The sequence below is a fragment of the Mycteria americana genome, chromosome 4 (assembly GCF_035582795.1).
Source record: "Mycteria americana isolate JAX WOST 10 ecotype Jacksonville Zoo and Gardens chromosome 4, USCA_MyAme_1.0, whole genome shotgun sequence".
Classification (NCBI taxonomy): domain Eukaryota; kingdom Metazoa; phylum Chordata; class Aves; order Ciconiiformes; family Ciconiidae; genus Mycteria; species Mycteria americana.
Window position 1 is genome coordinate 46,014,046 of NC_134368.1, and position 20,013 is coordinate 46,034,058.

General features: G+C 37.1%; 1 protein-coding gene across 1 annotated transcript in view; it reads left to right on the top strand.

Moving 5' to 3' along the window:
• MARCHF1 (membrane associated ring-CH-type finger 1) overlaps nt 1-20,013 on the top strand; it is a 173,465-nt gene that overhangs the window by 109,874 nt on the left and 43,578 nt on the right. The window contains exon 3 of the mRNA XM_075499246.1: nt 14,911-14,961. Within this exon, the coding sequence (XP_075355361.1) occupies nt 14,911-14,961 (51 nt within the window). The remainder of the gene's footprint in view (nt 1-14,910; nt 14,962-20,013) is intronic.

Below are 20,013 nucleotides of genomic sequence, written 5' to 3' on the forward strand. Positions count from 1 at the left end.
GTGACTAAGAAAAGCAGAATTCCTTGGTGAGAAAGCACAGAAAAGAATAGAACAGAATCATACATGCTTCATTGTTGCCTGCAGTAATGTGAAAATATGCAAAGCAGAAGGTATTAACTGATATCTAAGACAGTAATTAAAACGTTTCATGAATAAGACACTAGATAATTTCAGTGGTGTTTTTAATAGCTAGAGCCTTTGAAGACAGACACACATAAATGCATAGAAAATTGTGTGCAAATACTCGAGTCAATTACAGTGTCGGGATGTTACTCCCAACACATTAGTCTAAATTCTATGCAGTAATTAACAAATATGAATAAAATAAATATAGTCTATTCTATATTCTGGTAAGTAGTTATTTATAGCCACTCTGGGAAAGTTTGAATTATTGTCTGTCCTAATTATGCCAAGGACTTTTTTTATTAGGCATGAAGGTCTGACTGGGAGGAATTAACAACTGCCTACAATGTCTTTGCATTATAGCTAATCAGATATCTTGGCAGAGCCGGTTCTGACATTTTGGTTTTATTTTTCTGTTAATTCATTTATTAGTCACATCTGGAATCAGAAATTGTGCTCTCAACAGTAATATCTTCCCTTGCCCAAGCTAGGATAGCTGTTTCTCTTCCCCAGCACAGTCTCCCCATTATCTGTTTTCCCCAAACTTCCTCCTTCTTTCCCCCTCAGTGTTCCTCTTTCCATCCGAGAGATTTTTGTTATAACACAAAATCTGCTAAGAAGGAGTAATCAGTAAATGGTGTCCTGTACATGTCCCTCTCTCAATACATCTTTGAGACTGAATATGTAGGTCATGTCTGTCTGGGAATAAAAAACCTGTAGAAGGCTTCTGTCATGAATATGTATGACTTGCTGGGCACGTCTGCAAAGAAATAGGTGTATACTGTGTTCCACACTTCTTTTTACTTGCATTATTTTAAGTGGAAAATAGGATCAAGATTTAGCCTTTTAATTAAACATTAGGGTAGCTTTAAAGAAAAAACAAAAAACCTTTTGTATAATAGTTTCCCTTGATCCCCTGACTGAATAAATGAATATATAGCAATAGGTACACATGTGAGTTCTAAGAATAAGCCCAATTTAATTGTAATTTCTATAGTATCCTTCCTCTGATTAATATACTGAATATTTCAGAAGGCAAAGAAAAAAAAAAATTGTGGCCTGGATCCTGAACCTTGCTGTCCTAAAATATTCCAGATGTAACTGAAACAAGGATTTAGTCTTTGTCATGGAAGCTCTTCAAAGGATTGGAGTAAATGACACATTTCTGGGTTTGTGCAGTAATAAATTAGTATTCATTTCTGCTGTTAACTTCTTTATGAGCAGACTTTAGAGATGCAAATCAGACAAAGCTTACCTGTAAAAAAAAAGATCATTTCTATAATAAAGATCTGTGATAGCATATATGGAAACTTCACAGTAGGAAAGTTTGTATTACCTTGATGGTGGATCCCATCAGTTATGAAGGATGATCATCACTGGATCAAAGTACGTGGAAATAAGATGTAAATGAACTTCCATATTAGTTCTGAAGCAGAGATAAGTGGCTGTGGATACGTGTTTTAACTTGAAGCTGTCTTTCCTCCAAATTTTCTACGCATTTTAGTGTGAATAAATATTTCACTCTACGAACTTCATATAGAGCTTGGTTGAGAAGAATTTTTATAAGAATTTTGTCATTCAAGCACCAAAGTTTATGTTTTGCTTTGATTTTTAAAGAGAGAGGAGTTGCAATGTTCAAATTTATGTTGAAAATCCCAAACTACGTAATGACTAAACTAATGGGTAGATAATTAAATTAAACAATAAGCCCCAAACTGTTTAATTATTTATTAACCTCACTTAACCTAGCATTAAGATGAATTTGGGGATTTCCAGAAGAGGTAGGAAAGATGCAGATGAATGTATCTGTGGAATCTATGCGCATCTCATATTCAACTGGCATAAAATTCCTTCATGTCTTCACAATTGTTATTTTCAGCTTATGATTTTAGGGTTTCAGACATGCTAAGCCCATAGTGCTAAGAGTTGCAGGCCTTTGAATCTGAGCCTGCTGGTACAGAATTAAATTATTCAGCTGGTAATGTTTCTGATTTTTCAGCTGCATCCACCAGTAGCAATCACCAGGGTTCAATGTAAATTCTCTTAATCCCACTCATACCTAATGTCAGTATTTTCTGCGAGTTCTACTGTTTGCTTACAAGCGTATTTTTGTTATGCACTTGGAGATCCTTGATATACAGGTTGACTCCATATCAGAAGCCAGGCAAATACTTGTTCTTTGTCCAGTTCTGTTTCCATTATTTTTTCTTAGCATTATTGCTTAGCACTTAGGACTTATGGTCAAGAAATTAATTATTTATAGTTTTGCTTCTATTCTTGTTGCAGTTGGAGATCAGTGGGTTTAGGCTGAATAATGAATCAAATCGGCCAATGCAAGGTGGCACCTGTACTTTAAAGGATTTGAATTCTTGGATATCCTTCAGGGGACTGGGAAAAATGCTATTTCCTTTCATTTTCCCTTTTACTCGAAGGAGTTCGAGTTCATGGTTTAAAGGGACACAGAAGACATAAAACTTGTAATCAGATAAAAGGTATGAAAATGGTGATATTTCAATGTAGAGCACATAATCAGGTAACGTTTTATAGTTCTGTTGTAATTGAGGCACTTTGACTTTGTGTATTTAATTAATCTTTTGTCCTTTGATAAATATTTGGCTGTTAGACAAGTAGCTGGCCACTCAGAGTCTTTCATCTCTGGTACTAATTGACTGGAATCCAGCAGGTCACAATAATTGGCAGACAACAAAAGTGGCCTCTGAATTCTGGCTTCTGAAAGAAGTTAGTTTGTCTTTTTAATTTAAAAAAATGCATATAGTCATACTTAACAAAGAGAAAACTGAATGCATATCATACTATGTATTAAAAATAGGATGACATAGTCCACAGACTCTTATCTGTGTCTACTTTCTTGTCAAAAAATTCCTATCCATTAATTCTTACAACTATTTGATGAAATTTGTATACTGACCACCAAGAGTGTTCATACAAGAGAGGATCAGTGCAGAGACCAGATGTTTTGGGAAACATCCTGAAAGATGAGGAAAGGATGTCACTCAGAAGAGAAAAATAAGGAGCATTCAGACTGATAATTGAGTTAACATTGAGTGGAGATGGTGATGAGAAGACCAAGTCGTCTCTTCAGACTCACTGAGAGTCTTATGGAAAAGCAAAGTTTCATAATGTACTGGGAGCTTTGGAAAATAAATATAGTGGCTAGTGTACTAAAGTTGGCATCAATACCTGATAGAGTGAAAAAACAGATCTTTGTTGATCAAGGATAGAAATGCTTAAATGCATTATCTGTAAACTATAGTAACATGTAAATGATAGTACCATTTGATTTAAGAATGCTGCAGTGAAATTTATTGTGTTGTGTTTCTGCTCATCATAGAAGAGAGACAAAATGATAATTTGATGTCATAGTGAGAAGGATTCTATTTCACTTTCCTGCTCCGTGTGTCAAACCCATTTAAGGAGGGTAACACAGTGTGAAAATACGTGATAATTAAATACTTGGATTATTTCATATTTGAAACAGAGCTGTACAGTGACATATATGTGTCACACCTACGTAGAAGTAATAAAACAAAGCTGAACTGACAGTCATACATTAGCAAAACAGATTGACAAAGTAAAGCCTGCAGACTGTTTGTTGCATTTGTATTTTATAGAAAAAAAACCCTAGAAATGGGCGCTTGTCTTCATTTTCTGTAGCTGAGTAATGCCAAGAAAAAAAGGTATAAAAATAACATTCACAATTTTCCAAGGTAAGGTATCTTTATCAACAACACCCAAACACAAAATCTCCCATAGCATGTCTCCAGTAATAAAATGAATATAAATCAAGTGTCAGTGCAATCATGCAGGTTGTTTATAATTGCCAGATAATTTAGACATTAGGAACCAAGTAGCAGAAGGTGGTTTTGACATGTGAACATCTATCACAAATTATATTGCTACCTGTTATAACTAAAGTGCTCTGATTATTGTAGTGAGATGGTAGAAATTAAACAGGCTGTAGTTAGACATGGATACAATAATAAGAAAAAGCTCTGTATTTTTGCTGGAGAGAAATATCTTGGCAAATAGCAGTGGAAAACAAAAACATTAGTAAGATGTTTGTAGGCCAAGATTTCTTTCTAAATGTGATAAGTAAATCTTCTGTAGACACTATGTGTCAGAGAAGTTAGAGCCTTGTATTGAGTATCAATATGCGCACAGTTCTCTGCTAAAAAACTAACAGTAATGAATTCATGCACTTACTTTCCCTCCCTGTAGATTACTCTCTTGACTCCAAAGAACTAGCTCTTTTAAAATGCCTGCATGCATAGGGAAAATTTTACTTTTTATGTGGTTCCATCTTTTGACACAACGGGGAAAAGATTTTCCCATGTTTATTTTCCATTCCGTCTCTTTTCCTTTGTATTTGCCTTTTCCTGGTTTTATTTATTTTTTTTTGTAATCTTTTCTTCAGTTGTAATTAATATTATCCCTCTTTGCATTTTTTTCGTTTAATTCCATTTGCGAATAGTATTCCATCCATCTTGATCATACCAAGGTATGTCATTAGAGTACAGACTAGCAGCTTGTTGATTTTTAAATTATAGTCTTCCTCTGCTTTTTCCCTGTGAGTTTTTAATAAGAAGGTAATGGCAAGTTTCACTTGTCGAATATCAATCTTTGCAGCTTTTAATTTTTAACTACATGGTCAGCTTTGGATAAAGACAGGAATCACTTGTATCTTGTTAGAGAAGTACTACTAGGAACTATCATTTTGGCAGCCTTTTTTCTTTTCTTTTTCTCCTCCCCCCACCCCCCCCCCCCCACCCCCCCCCAAGGTATAAACTGAAGAGCAAAGGCAGCTAATTAGATTTTTCATGCAGTGTTATGCTTGATGCTTGGTGTTCACCAAACAGTTCCTGAGTCGACAAGGACAGATACTATTTTAGATGTGTATTTTTGCATACTGAGAGTGATTTAGAATACCTAATCATAGAGAACAACCTTGGATTAAATGCTTGTGATTTTTCTTAAGGTTAAAGTAAGCAAAAGGGTAAATGAAACCTGGTTAGTCTGAAAAAAAAATCCTGACATTGTTAGTCAGCTGATGAATTCAGTGGGTGAAACTAGGAGCATATGGAAATTTCACATCTGCTTAAAAAATGAAAACAGTCATGTGAAATTATGTTTTGTTAGAGTATGTTAACCTACAGACTGGTTAGGATATTGGTGTTATAGTTTCTGATGGATGGTGTCATTTGGAAATGAGGTGGGTGATATAACACTGATTTCTTTTTGAAAAGAAGAGCACCATGAACCTCTCTGCCAGTAGGTGCAATTCGCTGTGTTGCCCTAGATCAGAGGAGGCAGAAAGATCCACTGGCACCAGGCTGTTGCCACACGACAGTGTATTGCTTACTGCCCGAGTCTATCCTGAGCAACATATACATTTCACCTCCTAGTAGAGATAAGTGGAGAGATTTATAAAAAATGTGATGCGTTGTATCAAACAATGCAAAATACTGGTACTTCTTATTCACATTTGTTTCGACAAATCCCCTCAATTCTCTTTGGTATTTTAATAATTTGATGCTTTGGACATAGAAACATATCATACTTCAAGTCAGGGTGTTATAGCATCTTGTCTGCTTCAAATATACTTTCTGAAGGATGTTCTGTTGCTGAAGGATATGTAGGCAATTTGTGATTTTTTTTATATGCTGGAACTGCATAAAATAGCGTACATCGGAAACTTCCCCTGTGGTAACTTGTTTGAGAGCTCAAACCTTGAGTCATGTGGGGCTGAGGCTGGATTGCTGCACTGCATTTTATTGACTTGGATGAAGAAGTGCGTAATCTGCAGCAGAAAAGTGTGCAAGACGGTTCTTGCTGGCAGAAGTGCTGACCAAGCCGCTTTCAATCCTTTGTCAGCAGTCCTGGCTAACCGGGGAGGTCCCAGTTGCCTGGAGGTTAGCAAATGTGACGCCCATCTACAAAAAGGAGGATCCGGGGAACTACAGGCCTGTCAGTCTGACCTCGGTGCTGGCGAAGGTTATGGAGCAGATCATCTTGAGTGCTATCACGTGGTACGTACAGGACAACCAGGTGATCAGGCCCAGTCAGCATGGGTTTAGGAAAGGCAGGTCCTGCTTGACCAACCTGACCTCCTTCTATGACAAGGTGACCCACTTAGTGGATGAGGGGAAGGCTGTGGATGTTGTCTACCTAGAATTCAGTAAAGCCTTTGACACTGTTTCCCACAGCATTCTCCTGGAGAAACTGGCTGCTCATGGCTTGGGTGGGCGTACTGTTCGCTGGGTGAAAAACTGGCTGGATGGCCGAGCCCAAAGAGTGGTGGTGAACAGAGTTAAATCCAGTTGGCGGCCAGTCACAAGTGGTGTTCCCCAGGGCTCAGTACTGGGGCCAGTTCTGTTTAATATCTTTATCAATGATCTGGTCGAAGGGATCGAGTGCACCCTCAGTAAGTTTGCAGGCGACACCAAGTTGTGTGGGAGTGTTGATCTGCTGGAGGGTAGGCAGGCTCTGCAGAGGGACCTGGACAGGCTGGATCAATGGGCCAAGGCCGACTGTATGAGATCCAACAAGGCTGAGTGCTGGGTCCTGCACTTGGGCCACAATAACCCCATGCAACGCTACAGGCTTGGGGAAGAGTGGCTGGAAAGCTGCCTGGCAGAAAAGGACCTGGGGGTGTTCGTCGATAGCCAGATGAACATGAGCCAGCAGTGTGCCCAGGTGGCCAAGAAAGCCAATGACATCCTGGCTTGAATCAAAAATAGTGTGGCCAGCAGGACTGGGGAAGTGATCGTGCCCCTGTACTCAACACTGGTGAGGCCACACCTCAAATACTGTGTTCAGTTTTGGGTCCCTCACTACAAGAGAGACATTGAGGTGCTGGAGCATGTCCAGAGAAGGGCAATGAAGCTGGTGAAGGGTCTGGAGCAGAAGTGTTATGAGGAGCAGCCGAGGGGACTGGGGTTGTTTAGCCTGGAGAAAAGGAGGCTGAGGGGAGACCTTATTGCTCTCTACAACTACCTGAAAGGAGGTTGTAGCGAGGTGGGTGTTGGTCTCTTCTCCCAAGTAACAAGTGATAGGACAAGAGGAAATGGCCTCAAGTTGCACCAGGGGAGGTTTAGATTGGGTATTAGAAAAAATTTCTTCACCGAAAGGGTTGTCAAGCACTGTAACGGGCTGCCCAGGGAAGTGGTTGAGTCGCCATCCCTGGAGGTATTTAAAAGACGTGTAGATGTGGTGCTTAGGGACATGGTTTAGTGGTGGACTTGGCAGTGCTAGGTTAAAGGTTGGACTCAATGATCTTAAAGGTCTTTTCCAAGCTAAATGTTCCAACCTAAACGATTCTATGATTCTATGATTAGATCAGTTTTAAGATTTGTTCAAGTTCTTTTCTTGCATTCAGTGAGGGAAAGGATGTGATCTTCAGCATCTGAACTGAATCAAATGGCTCTTCTTGGTCTGCAGGTGCAGAAGTAAATTAGACTGACTTCCAGCCCTCAGTTCCTGGTTATCTTAATTGCAGTAGGAACAAGTTCACTTTTGCTCCTAGAAAGCAGGAGGTACTAATGAGCAAGACCCTTTGACTGCTGCATACGGTTTCTTTGTTTTAAGACTCTTGCACACCCTTATATGTTCATCTTCTGAAATCCCGGCCTTTTTTATTTTTGGTTTTGTTCCTTTAATCTCATTCTCATTAGTATTAGGCATTACCAGAAATAATTTTCTGATAAAAGCTTCTGGCTAGCTTCTTATCTCATGATCAGTCAAAGGCAGCCCTGTTTACTGATTTGTGTTGAACTTATTTCCAACTTCACTATTGTTTCATTTGTCATTTTGGCAAGGATTTCTAGGAACTTTTCACTTCTGCTAAGCATGGTACAACAAAGTAAAATCTGGCTCTTCATGTGAGCTATTAAAGGAATTGCACTGATGTCAGGTGAGTGTTTAGTATGTGCTGTTTTCTGACTGTATTCTATGCGCACCTGTGCTCTGCTTCAAGGTTGATTCAATGCTGGATTTTTTTTTAATGTAATGGTGTATTTATTCCTGGTTTTAAAACAGTTTTGACCTTGTACATCTGTGCAATACAGAGAAAGTAACCGAATGTTGTAACTTGGAAGTTGTCCATGTAATTGCAGGTAGAAGCATCACTGTGAAACCCTTATGTTGTAACAGTAAGCATGCTATTGACTCGTCTTGGCCTGTGATGGAAATTGCTCTGAGCCTCATTAAATTGTAATTAGCATTTTCAACTCAAAAGGATGGTGGATCAGATTTTGATATATTTATCATGCTTATTAGCAGCTTACGCTAAAAAAAAGCTGTTACACTGAGTCCAGTGAGACTGATGTGGAGTAAGACAGTATAAAATATGAGAGGAAAGGAACCTAACCCACTAGAGATCCCAGTGCAAGAAGCAAAGTAACATAGTGATACGCCTGTGCCATGCAGTTGGTGGCATTGTAGATTTCTGTTTGGAGGAAAAAATGGTGAAGAAGAAAATAACTTCCTAAAATGTTTAACTCCAAACCTTATTGCAGTGAAAGTACCAATGCGCGAGTTTTATGGTCTTATGTGCTGCAAATCTGGCCACAAAGATATCTTAGTTGCAAAATAAGGAACAGGACATATGACAAGTAAAGTACCTGTACATTATTCTTACGTAAGGTTACCCAACAGCCCACTAATAGGGAGGTTCCTTGATCATTGCTATGTACTCTTCTACCCACATACAAATATGGAAAATATGCAACTCCTAGGGTAATAAAACTAACTTCTTTATGTCACACTGGATTATGTAGCCTGTTTCCACAGGTCTGTTTCCACAGTCTGTTTCCGCATTAAGAATGGCATGTTTGAAATGCTTCAGCATCCTCAGAAGCTTTGTTTGTGATAATCAGCTGGTTTTGTACAGCTGTGATTTGCAAGAAGAACTTCAGTCTGTTTAGATTTACCTTCCCCACAGGCTTTTTGCCTAGTGACCTTGTAGGTGATTTGACATGAATGTTGAACTTACTGAAGTTAAAATTTATTAGAATGTCAAGTTATTTGTTTACAAAGAAGGGAGATGAATTTTCTTACATTTTCAAGTACAGACTTAACTACCAATAATTTTATATTTGGTGATTTAGTGGTATGATTCATTTATAAGAGGAGTTATATGGCTAACTGTTGAATATTTGAAAGTATGAAAAAATTAGATAAAATATGTAACGGCACAGAAAATAATTCCATGAATAATAAAAGATGATTGTCAATTCATGATGAGCTGCTTTCTCAGTATTATTTTAGGGCTAAAATCTGCTTTGAGTTCCTTCCAGGACTCAAATTCCCCACATCAAATCTGTTTAGAAATTGCCAGTTACTCTGAAAGTTGTTAGGATGCTATCACCAGCAACTGATTTCCCCCTGCCCCTCCTTCCTGCAGAGAAAAGGCTGTCCAAGTCTGAACTGGCCAGGAGGCAGGTTGTATGCTCTGTCAGTAGTAACACTGTCATTATCTTCTTGGTATAAAGAGTCATAAATAAATATGTATATACTTGTATTTGTTTTAATAATTTAGACCCCAGCATGAGAAACTGTGAAATAGTTCATGAATAATATAACAATAGCCACACTGTGAGAGACAGTGTTATCCTGGCTCTGGCCATGCCCAGTAGCAGATAACTAGGAAAAGAGGGAATACATTTACATACCTATACATATAAGTACATTCATAGATAGATAGTTATATCAATTTAGATGTTTTATTTATATACATAGATGTGATATAGTATATATGAATAATATAAACAATACATATTACACTATATGTATCTTGTTGATATTTTATTGAATTTTTATTAATAGTTGTTGTTATTTATATTTTATTATTATTTTAATTAAGGGTTGCATCTGCATCACAGTCTTCAATATTCCCAGCAGACTTTTCTTCTGTGAGTTGGCACTTTGAACCCGGCTGTTCTTTGGTATTGAAAACATTCTGGGTTCCACAGTAAAATTGCAAGATTGCACAGTAAAAATGCACGATGTCCAGTAATTACACAGTGTGTTTATGTCTTAGTTAATTATGGGCATTGGAGTTTTTCTTTATCAGTTAAAGTGAACGTTGCCTGTTTTGTGTTTTTGTCTTTCCATTTTCATGTTAAGGTATTGGAATAAGTATATCGAGTCCACACATCAATTTTAATAATGCTAATTCCTGCTCTTTAGATTTCCAGCGACTGACATTGCTAGATGAGATCATCTACATATCTGATAGCTCAGGCCGTAAAGCGAAAGCAGTTCCTGCTCCTATTCAAAATTCCAGAAGTGAAAAGGTGCTGAAAGGAGGCTCCTGTGCAGATGCAGTGAGGGGGTACTAGGTGGAAAGGGACTTTAGGCAGGCAGAAACACGTTTGTTTGGCTTGTGTTGTGCTTATATATAGGAGACATTTATTTTTGTGATATGCTGCGATATGACTTCTAGAAGAAAATCTGTCGTTACAATCACATATAGAACGCTAAGCCTGAGGACTGTGTGCAGATGTGTGAAGCAGCACATTGCACCACGGGGATGCAAAGGTTAGAGCCCACAGAAAAGAAAACAAAGGCGAAGTATTTTGTGCAAAGGGTTTTTTGGGGGAGTGGGTTGCATGTATGTCTGTGACAGAAGTTGTTGCTTAAGATTCTCCTGTGAGTTAAGATACTGCGATTAGTTCTTGATGCTATTGTGCTCTCTTCAGAGACATGAAGTGCAATCCATTAGCAAGCTGCCTGGGTCAGCCCGAGTGATGCTCAGAGCCAGAGCAGAGCAAAGGACGGCTAAGGGAAAGAAACCACACAAACGGATTAGTTAGTTTGAAACGCACTTTGCTACCCAGCAAGACTTAAAATCATTAACTGTGCATATGAAAATTTAGTGCGAGTCAGAAAGCAACCAGATAATCTACCACTTTCTTCTTTACAATAAGAGCCTGAACTACTTACAGGAGTATTTTAGGAATTTGTTACTACTAGCCTGTGTATTCTCTTGCTTTAATAAAAATACCATTTGTTAGCAATGTAAGTCACATTTGCAAGCTGGGAAAAACTGCATCTTTAAGCATCAGAAAATTTAATGGACTTAAATTTTAGCTGGTCACTGAAAAAAAAAAACGGTTCAGGAACCCAGTCTTGTGCTGAAATGAGACTTTTAGGAGGTGGTTTACTGACACAAAAAGATTTAGCTATTATTTTATTTTTAATTATTTTAATTAATTATTACAACCTGAGTTGGTTTCTTGGTATTATGTGATGGGACAGGCACATATAACATTCCTCCCAAAGCAGTTTCATAAACATGTCACAATCTGAAATTTCATGGCATTATTTCTCCTTTGTCTTCATCTCAGAATTTATATTGAAGCTTGAATTCCATTTTCAATTATAACCTTATAAATGATCTTGGTAAAACTGAATTCTTAGGAAATTTACAAACACAGACTGATTTTTCTCGATATTCCAGTGGAATAGTTACAGGAGCTCGTTTCTGTGCTATTACAGTTTTGAAGAGACACCTGATAAGTGTTTGCAGGATGTAACACAAGACAGAAGAGATGAGATATTGGTGGTACAGGATGTCTGGAAATAAGGAGAGGCATTCCAGCGTAGGTTTTTTGGACTGCATAATACAACATACAACTTGAAAAGCTCATACCTATCATGGCCAGGAGGAGCCTTGGAAGGAGGTGTTGTGCTGTTTTGTTGACTGGAGAAAAAGACAGTTTGATAATTTTAGCAAGAGATGTCTCTAAATATTTTGGTTTTACTTTGCTCAAGGGCCAGACTTCTGTATGTGTAAATTTAGAAAACTCAGTCAGGAAGATCAAGAGCCCTAGTTATAGATGTTAAATAATTCCTGCTTAGAAGAGTTGATTCCAAAAGGCGGATGCTACTTTCTTTGAAATAATCTGATTGGAAGGACATGAGAAGACATTTCCCTGACGCACAGAAATATGTATAGATGTTTGAACATACATTTCTTTGTATATAACCTTTCAAATGTAAATTAATATTGAATGTGTGGAAAAAAAAATCTTTTTATTAGTGTTCAGCAAGCTTGTAGGAAGAATGTTCTTCAATAAAGATAGTTCTTCACTTACAGTAAGAAAAGGAATCAATTATTCTTAATAATGTGATTACTTTGTAAAGATAAACCATTAAAATAGTAGCACACAGACATTCTTTAAGGACACATTTCAAAAGAGATTTTGCCATAACTTTTCTATTCTGTTCTTTCTTTGTATGAACAGTCAGGCGAGTTCAATGTGAACTTGAATGAATGAAGAATTCTATCTTTGATTTATGTATGGTTATTTAGTGAAACATTTTGTGTTTTATTTATATGCTCTTCAGGATAAATCACCATGAAATACCTGAACTGGGAAATTATGATTAAATTTATTTATTATTTATCCAAAAGCTGTAGAGCCCGCACTCTTTCTCTCAACTTAGACCATTCAGTGTATTAGCTCGTACTTTGCAGAGTGTGGATGCTAGGAGTTTTCAGTTAGAGGGTCAGGAGCTTGTTGTAACTAAAGTGAAGGAGATATGTGCCGTAGTGAAGAATGGATCATGTAAAAAGCCTGGAGAGCTGTAGTCAGGAAACAGATTTTGAAAATGAATCTTGGATGACAGATTATTAAAAGAAAGGAAGTTAGAGTTCCAGAGTTCACTACACTGTCAGAAAAAACAAAATATTTCTTTAGTCCAAGTGATGGAGGATAAAGGTTGTATGCTTTTAGCAGGGAGTTTCTCAGCTATGATCCCCATTCATAATTCCTAACCACAAAAGGAGAATTAATTTCATGGGTCCATAACTTCTATTATTTTGAGTTTAAAGCAGAGCTTCTCTGAACGTTGACCCAGAATATCCAAAGTGTATTTTCTATGGGTATAAATGAAGACATTCAAAACTGTATGTATTTAATGTTGTCTAGAAAGGATAAGCAATTATTAATTTATTACCAAAGCTACAGTGGATAATATATCACAGAAGTAATATTTTACTCATAGAATACTTCAGGTGAGAAGGAATCATCTGGTTCACTTCCCTGTTCAACGCAAGGCCAACCTCAAGGACAAGATGTAATAAATGAGTGCATAACTTGAAGACTTTTTTTTTTAATTCTTCCTAAAAAAGAAGAAACTCTGACACACAAACCTGAAGGTGGTTAAGTCCTGAGAATTAACCAGTATGGTAGGATGACATGGAGAATGATGTATGGTCAGGGAGTTCAATGATGCTGGTTTTTTGAGGGCAAGAGTCTGTTGTGCTACTTAGTGCTAGTGAAGACAAAGTAAGAAGATAGTTCAGTATATTAATATTTACAGTGAAAAAAATGGATCGTGCTGAGGGATGGAACAAAAACGTAAGCTACCTACAGTCTGAAGGAAGAGAGATACAGTAGGTATATGAAACAAGAAGTAGGTTTGAAACTGTTTTTCATATGGGTGTGCTTACTGGGGTTGAGATCGAAGCAGCTTTTTTAATATAAAAATGGCAAAGGGTTTTTTCCTAAATGTTTGCTGGCAGATTGCCTAAGGGGGTTTTTTTGGTCATTTTTGCCATTGCAAAACTGTTTTGTGCTACAAATTATTGGGGAAATACTAATTTCTAGACTAGACGTGCGCATTCATGCAGTAGGAAATTTAGCCTTTTTTAACTGGCAGCTTCTGTATTTTTCTGTAGTTCTTTAAATGAAGGATGAGGAGAGATGGGTCACAGTCAAGTTGAAAGCCTTTTATGGACATGTATGGATGAAATTATTAATGTATATGTCTGCCTGCCACAGTGATGCATGCATTGCAAATTAAGCTGCACAGGTGAAAAGTCTACTTTGGGTTTTGTTCTCCTCTTCCCCTGCCCACCCCCAAGTAAGTAATTTACCAGTCTTGCACAAATGGTATCTAGTTCAACCCCTTCTAGGTAAAAGTCAATCTTGTTTATATGAATATTTCACCTTAGTGTTTGAACCTACATTCTCAGTGCTGAGAAAAACATTTCCATGACCTCCCTAAGACGTGTGCATTTACCAAGGGGATGAGCACTGTTTCTGAAATATCTTTTACCTTTTCAGTGTAAATGAAGCTGAATCTATAGCTGGGGAAGTGTAAATACTGAACAAATTATTGAACCACTACTTCACTTCCTCCTTTGAATTACCAGCAAAAAAAGCTGTGCTCTAGAAATGTAGCTATTCAACGTATACCTTATTAATGGATTTCAGCCTATGGTGTTTGTTTGTGGGTGAGCGGGGATGGAGGGGTAGGTGTTAAATTGAACTACATCTATGACTGGTTACAGTTTGCTGTTCTCGGAACATGTCTGGCCAGGAAGTCATCTAGTACTGTTTTCATTTTGCTGGAAGGATGAATTCAACTTTTTCAGCTGGGATGTGTCCAGTGGTGGATTTTATTATTTGTCATGAAACATTCCTGTTCATACATAAGTACCAGTTTTCATGAGAAGCTGTGATGATACATTAATCTTTCACTCAAAATGTTGTTAAAAAAAACCACAAAATAAACTAACGGTAATTAAGTGCTAACATTAATTTCTTACAGAACTTTTTTCAACTTTTACTGATGTAAGTCATATGAATATTGTAATGGTTTATTTGTTGAGCTGTTTTCCATTGTACAGTCAGTAACCAAACTGAAGAGAAGTAGAGGAAGAGAAACTCTCTGCACTCACAGTCACAAAAAGGGTGCATCTTCTTAGGTAGAGTTTGAATGACATAACTTTTTTCACCTTTTAATTTTGTTTTCCAGAATGACAAATCCCCAGGGCGTTCCACAAGTCGATCAAGTAACATTTCAAAGGTATGCGACATCTATTTCCTTTGTATAGAATTTAAAGAAAACTACGTTTATCAAATATAATACAGTACTTTACTCTGTTTAACCATATATGCATATTCTGATGTTTTCTTTATCAACATCAGATTTTAAGTTTTTGCTGCCTAACATTGTGGTTTCCATGTAAAATCCATCTTAAAGTGTAAATATTCAATTAGTCATTACTGTAATATGTGTAATAATAAGAAGTAAATAACACCTGCACTTTTTTCATCTGCTTTCTGCCACTGCTTAACATTACGTTAACACTTTGTCTTAAGCTGGAATTACTGCTTGATTTTTCTCCCCCTGCCCTACCCAAATAATAACAGCTGTAATGTGTAAAGCTATGAATGTGTTATCGTTTCAGTCTGAATTCTTTTTACAGGGATTTATTGCAGCCAGGACTTTATATCTAGATGCTTTTTAGTTTCTAGGAAGTGGAGAAGGGAAACTGTAGGGAGAGGCAAAATGGGATTTGTACTGGAGTTCTTTGTTTTTAACCCCCCTTTTTCTGTATTTTTGGTTCAGATGTGGCTGAAATCTATGCCAAAAAGCCAGGATATGCAGGAGGTAAAAGCTAAAAACTCAATAATTATTTGAATCCCAGTGTAAACATCTGTCATGTATTACGTTTGTATCTAAAGAATTGTATTTTGCATCCAGTGCAAGCACAGTATCCTTAGGCCCCTTCCCCACAATATTATTGTCTGTGGGGTACACACTGTAAAACTGTTTTCTTCTTAGAGCTGTAAAAAAAAAATTGTGATTTCTTCATTAAAGAAACTAGGTATATGTTAGGTTCTGCTCTTTTACATTAAGAAGGAAAAAAAGAGTGGGGAAAAACATGTAGAATATATCCAGCCTGTTGTAGGATATGGCTGAATCTCTTCCCGACTTGTTGCTTATTTTTAAAAAGTATGTGGTTCTATAGTTACAAGCTTGATCACAGTAAATTCTATGTATTATTTTCACTAAGAGTTTAAAGTGCATGTCTATAGTTATAATTACTGTAAATCTATGTGGATTTGATACTACTTTTTCTGCATTTTTAAGTCAGTTGTGTGGGTTACACTGTGACAAAGCATAAATATATTCACTGACACAAGACACATGGCAGTGAGTAACATTTATTTTGAAGTAATTTCTGCAGAAATCAGTATAGGTGCTTATTAGAAAGGGGTGCTTGCATCTTTTTTAGTACGTTAATAAGCAAGGTTTTCAGGCATGCACTTAATCATTTCTGATGTATAGCATCATTCATTCTTTGGGATCAGTTTTTCTATGTGAAGCTACCTGCCAGTGAAGCTTGTCGAATGCTGAAAGACACTTGATTGGAAAGCCAGATTCCAGTTTATTGCCTGTTTCAAAATGCTTTTTTTGTAAAACAGGAAGGTTTATATGTGTGTATACATAGAAATGCAAACACCTAACTTTTCAGGTTAATATCACATGGCACAAAGTAATAGTAACAAATATTGTACCTCAAAACAAGATTGGAAGCTTCTAGGTGATGTAAACTATAATCCAAAGACAAGAGGAGTTCTGTGCAGTGTCGCATCTTGCACGCAACAAAAATTCCAATTGACAGAAAAATTAGCAAGTCTTTATCTAGAAATATAAATTACAGTAATCAAAACATATTGATTTGATTTTGTGTCTTTCACTGCTTTCATTTGCCTGTATGAATAAGCTAAAAAGGGTCAAATAGAGAGTTACATTTTAATACTTACTGTGTATCGTGTATGCCACCCTTGGTTGTATATGGGGCTCCTGGTCCAGAGCAGAGGCAATGTTCCGTGATATCACTTGATTTTGTACCACCCTATTTGTGAAATGGAATATAGCAGATTCTGCAAATACAGATCCATATTTCATAATGTTCTTGTTTATTGAGAGAGGACACCTGAGGTTTGCAGTGTATGCTTGGGCAATTCTGCATGCTAGGTACATTAACTCTGAATTACGTTGTATTACAGATTAAACTGAATTGTTGAACATTGAATATGTCTTATCTAGGCATAATGAGAGGGAATGGCTTTGGTTTGTTTGTTATTTACCAGATACTAGTTCATATATATCTATTCAGTCTATAGATTCTACAATCAAATATTCCCTAGAGGGGCAGGGGGGAAATCAACATTTCCATTTTACCATTCACTTTTGCTGTCCATTGAGAGCGCAGAAAATTAGCATGTTGCAAAGAGTTTTCTTATCTTGCATATAAGTTTCTGGTAAGAATGTCAGTAATAAACTATTTTAGGCAAATGAAAGGACAAAACTTAAAATATTTAGATAGGATTCGATATGAAATTATTTATAAAGTCTACTGTAATTCATGTTACTAAGTAAAAATGTATAATGGAGTATTTCATCAATATGGCAGGAGTAAGGCAAAATCCTGCGCTTTCATTCCATTAACCTGACTCAGCACTGACTCAAGTACTGTTTTATTGGTGGGCAAGAGTACATGAGCAGTGAAAAGTGAGTGTAGTAGGGCTATCGCTCCCGCTGCCCCTTGTCCCCGTAAGACGCTGTGCTTTACCCCCCCTGCCCTTGGCACTGCCGTGCCGTGCCGTGCCGTGCCGTGCCAGCAGCATTTCTCTCGGCGGGTAGGAGAGAGAGCATTTGCTCAAACTAGTTTGCTGATCCATCTCTGTGTTCTTTTCCAGCTCATTACTGTGACCTTAAATACCCCGTTTGTGGGGTAACCACTGAGTTAATTGCAGGGGTTTGAAAGTAATCTCGCGTCATTTTGTACTCTCAGTCTTCCGTACTCTGCCCAATTCTATCTGCCTGTTTCCTGGTACTCCTGACTGACAGTCAGCTGGGGCTGTCTTCAGTGAATATCCCCCTGGGACATTCGTTCATTCACTTCAGCCTGTACATCAGTAAAACTGCCCTGGGACTCCAAGAGCAACAGCTTCAGTTGGTTTTCCAAGCAGTGACCATTAGGAAAATGTACCAGTGTCTGATTTCTGGTAATTTTTCTTGTAGAAAATCTAGAAAAATCTTCTAGATTTTTCTTGTAGAATCAATAAATCAATAAACAAGTGGTCTTGCCTTCTGCCCTTCTAGTGTTGGGAGTAATAGATTATATTTGGGACTGATCTGTGTTTCATATTATCTTGTAGTGACAAAGTGGAGCCCTGGTTACTAACTATGGCTTTCAAAACCTATCTACTGTAACACATACAAATAAAAACATAGAAATATTGGAAATATGAGTTATGAACCAGGCTTGCTATTTTTAATTTTTTTTTTTTTTTAACGCTTAGACTTTACTGTCTCCCACCCGTTTCCCATGATGCTGGTAGTAGAGCCAACTTTATTATTCTTTGTAAAAGATAGTCTTGTTCTGGATTTCAGAGTTAGAATTACCTTATCTGGGTGTGTTTAAAATCTCAGTAAATGAAAAACTTGATCTTGTTCATTAGCTATTTGCCACTGCTTAGTTCTGTGCACTGTAGATTTTTTCAGTAAACTTTTTATGTCTTCCTAAATATGTGTATAATTCAAGAGGAACGCTAGCCTGAGAAGGATCTGGTGGATTCATTTCTTTCTGTTGTGGTTAACCAGTGGAACAAATCTTGTGTTTGAATTACAGTCCGTAGAGGTTATGCTTATATGTGTTTCTGAGGCTGCCTGGTTATGTTAAAATGCTTTCTGGAAGAAATGTTTCTAATGCATTGTAATTACATTTCTGCATGTTAATTATAATTCAAGATCTCCTTAGAGAAGGATGCTCTCTCAGCACTAAGATTTGAAATTCTCTAATGGGAGCTTTGGGCTTATTTTTCAGTGCAGAGAAACTCAGGCTTGGAGCAAATTGCCTGATTTTTGTTTTGGCTCAATTGCTTCTCAAAAGCCTGGAGCAGGTGTTAGAACACTTCTATTTACAAGTCTCTGAAGCATCCATCTAATAAAACTCCATTGAGTTACGTCAGGAAGAAGTGAGGTGATCGTTTCGGAATATTCAGTGTGATAATATTCATTGGTCTAATTTAGAATATGAAAAACAACAGAGGAAGGAAAGAAGGAAAGAATATGATACAGTAAGATACAAATGAAAACCAAAAGGCACCAGCATGTCAAAGTCACGCCCACTAAAGTTTCAGATGAAAAATTTATTGTTGCCAATTTATTGATTGTTGATTTGAGCTACTCAGTTTGTGATTTTGAAATATATTTCACAAACTGAGTATCAGTTTGTGTAATATGTAATATAATATTTTATCCTTCTGAATTATAAATTTGCATTTCATCTCTTCCATTAAAATTGAATGGTCTTTCACATGGGTTTTGATATTCTTTAATTTTTCATCCTCTCTCAGTATGAGGTGAATGTATGAGGAGTCCTGTATCACAGTTTGGGTGATTTACACAACTTGAAGCAGAACTTGCTATTACACAATATGCGTTTTTTTAAATGGGTAAACATACCAGCATGTCTTTGGCAGTGATACCAACAGAGAATGCATAATAACTTCTGTCTGCATTCTTGTAAGCACAAATGATAGGTTTCATGGTGGAAAAAGCATAATGGAACGTAAATGTTCTTTTTAAAGAAGTTCATATCATGGACTTTGATAGCTTGAGAGAGGACTGCAGCATCTCCAAGATACCTGTTGCATGACTGAATCAGTTGTGTGACGTTTTGCTACAGAGGACTGCACTGCTGCAGGTTGACCCACACTTGTTATTCTTACTGTCCTTTGCCAATTTCACACTCATCGTAAATGACAATTCTCTTCCAGATTGGCGGGTTTTTTTTCAAGGAACCATGTAGTTCCGTCCTTTCCAACCGTAGCTTCTAGATTACTGTAATGAGCAACTGAGAGAAAACTTAGAGCTTTCAAAAAAGAAAATAAACCAAGAAAAAAACAAGTCCTTGCTCTTGTAAAGTGTAAAATGTCAGCCTTCAAAAGTGCTGTTACAGTGAATAATATCGTGTATACAAAACTGGCATTAAAATATGAGTGTAAATGTTATGTTAGTCATCTAAATGATTCTTCTTGCTCATAAACAGAATCATTA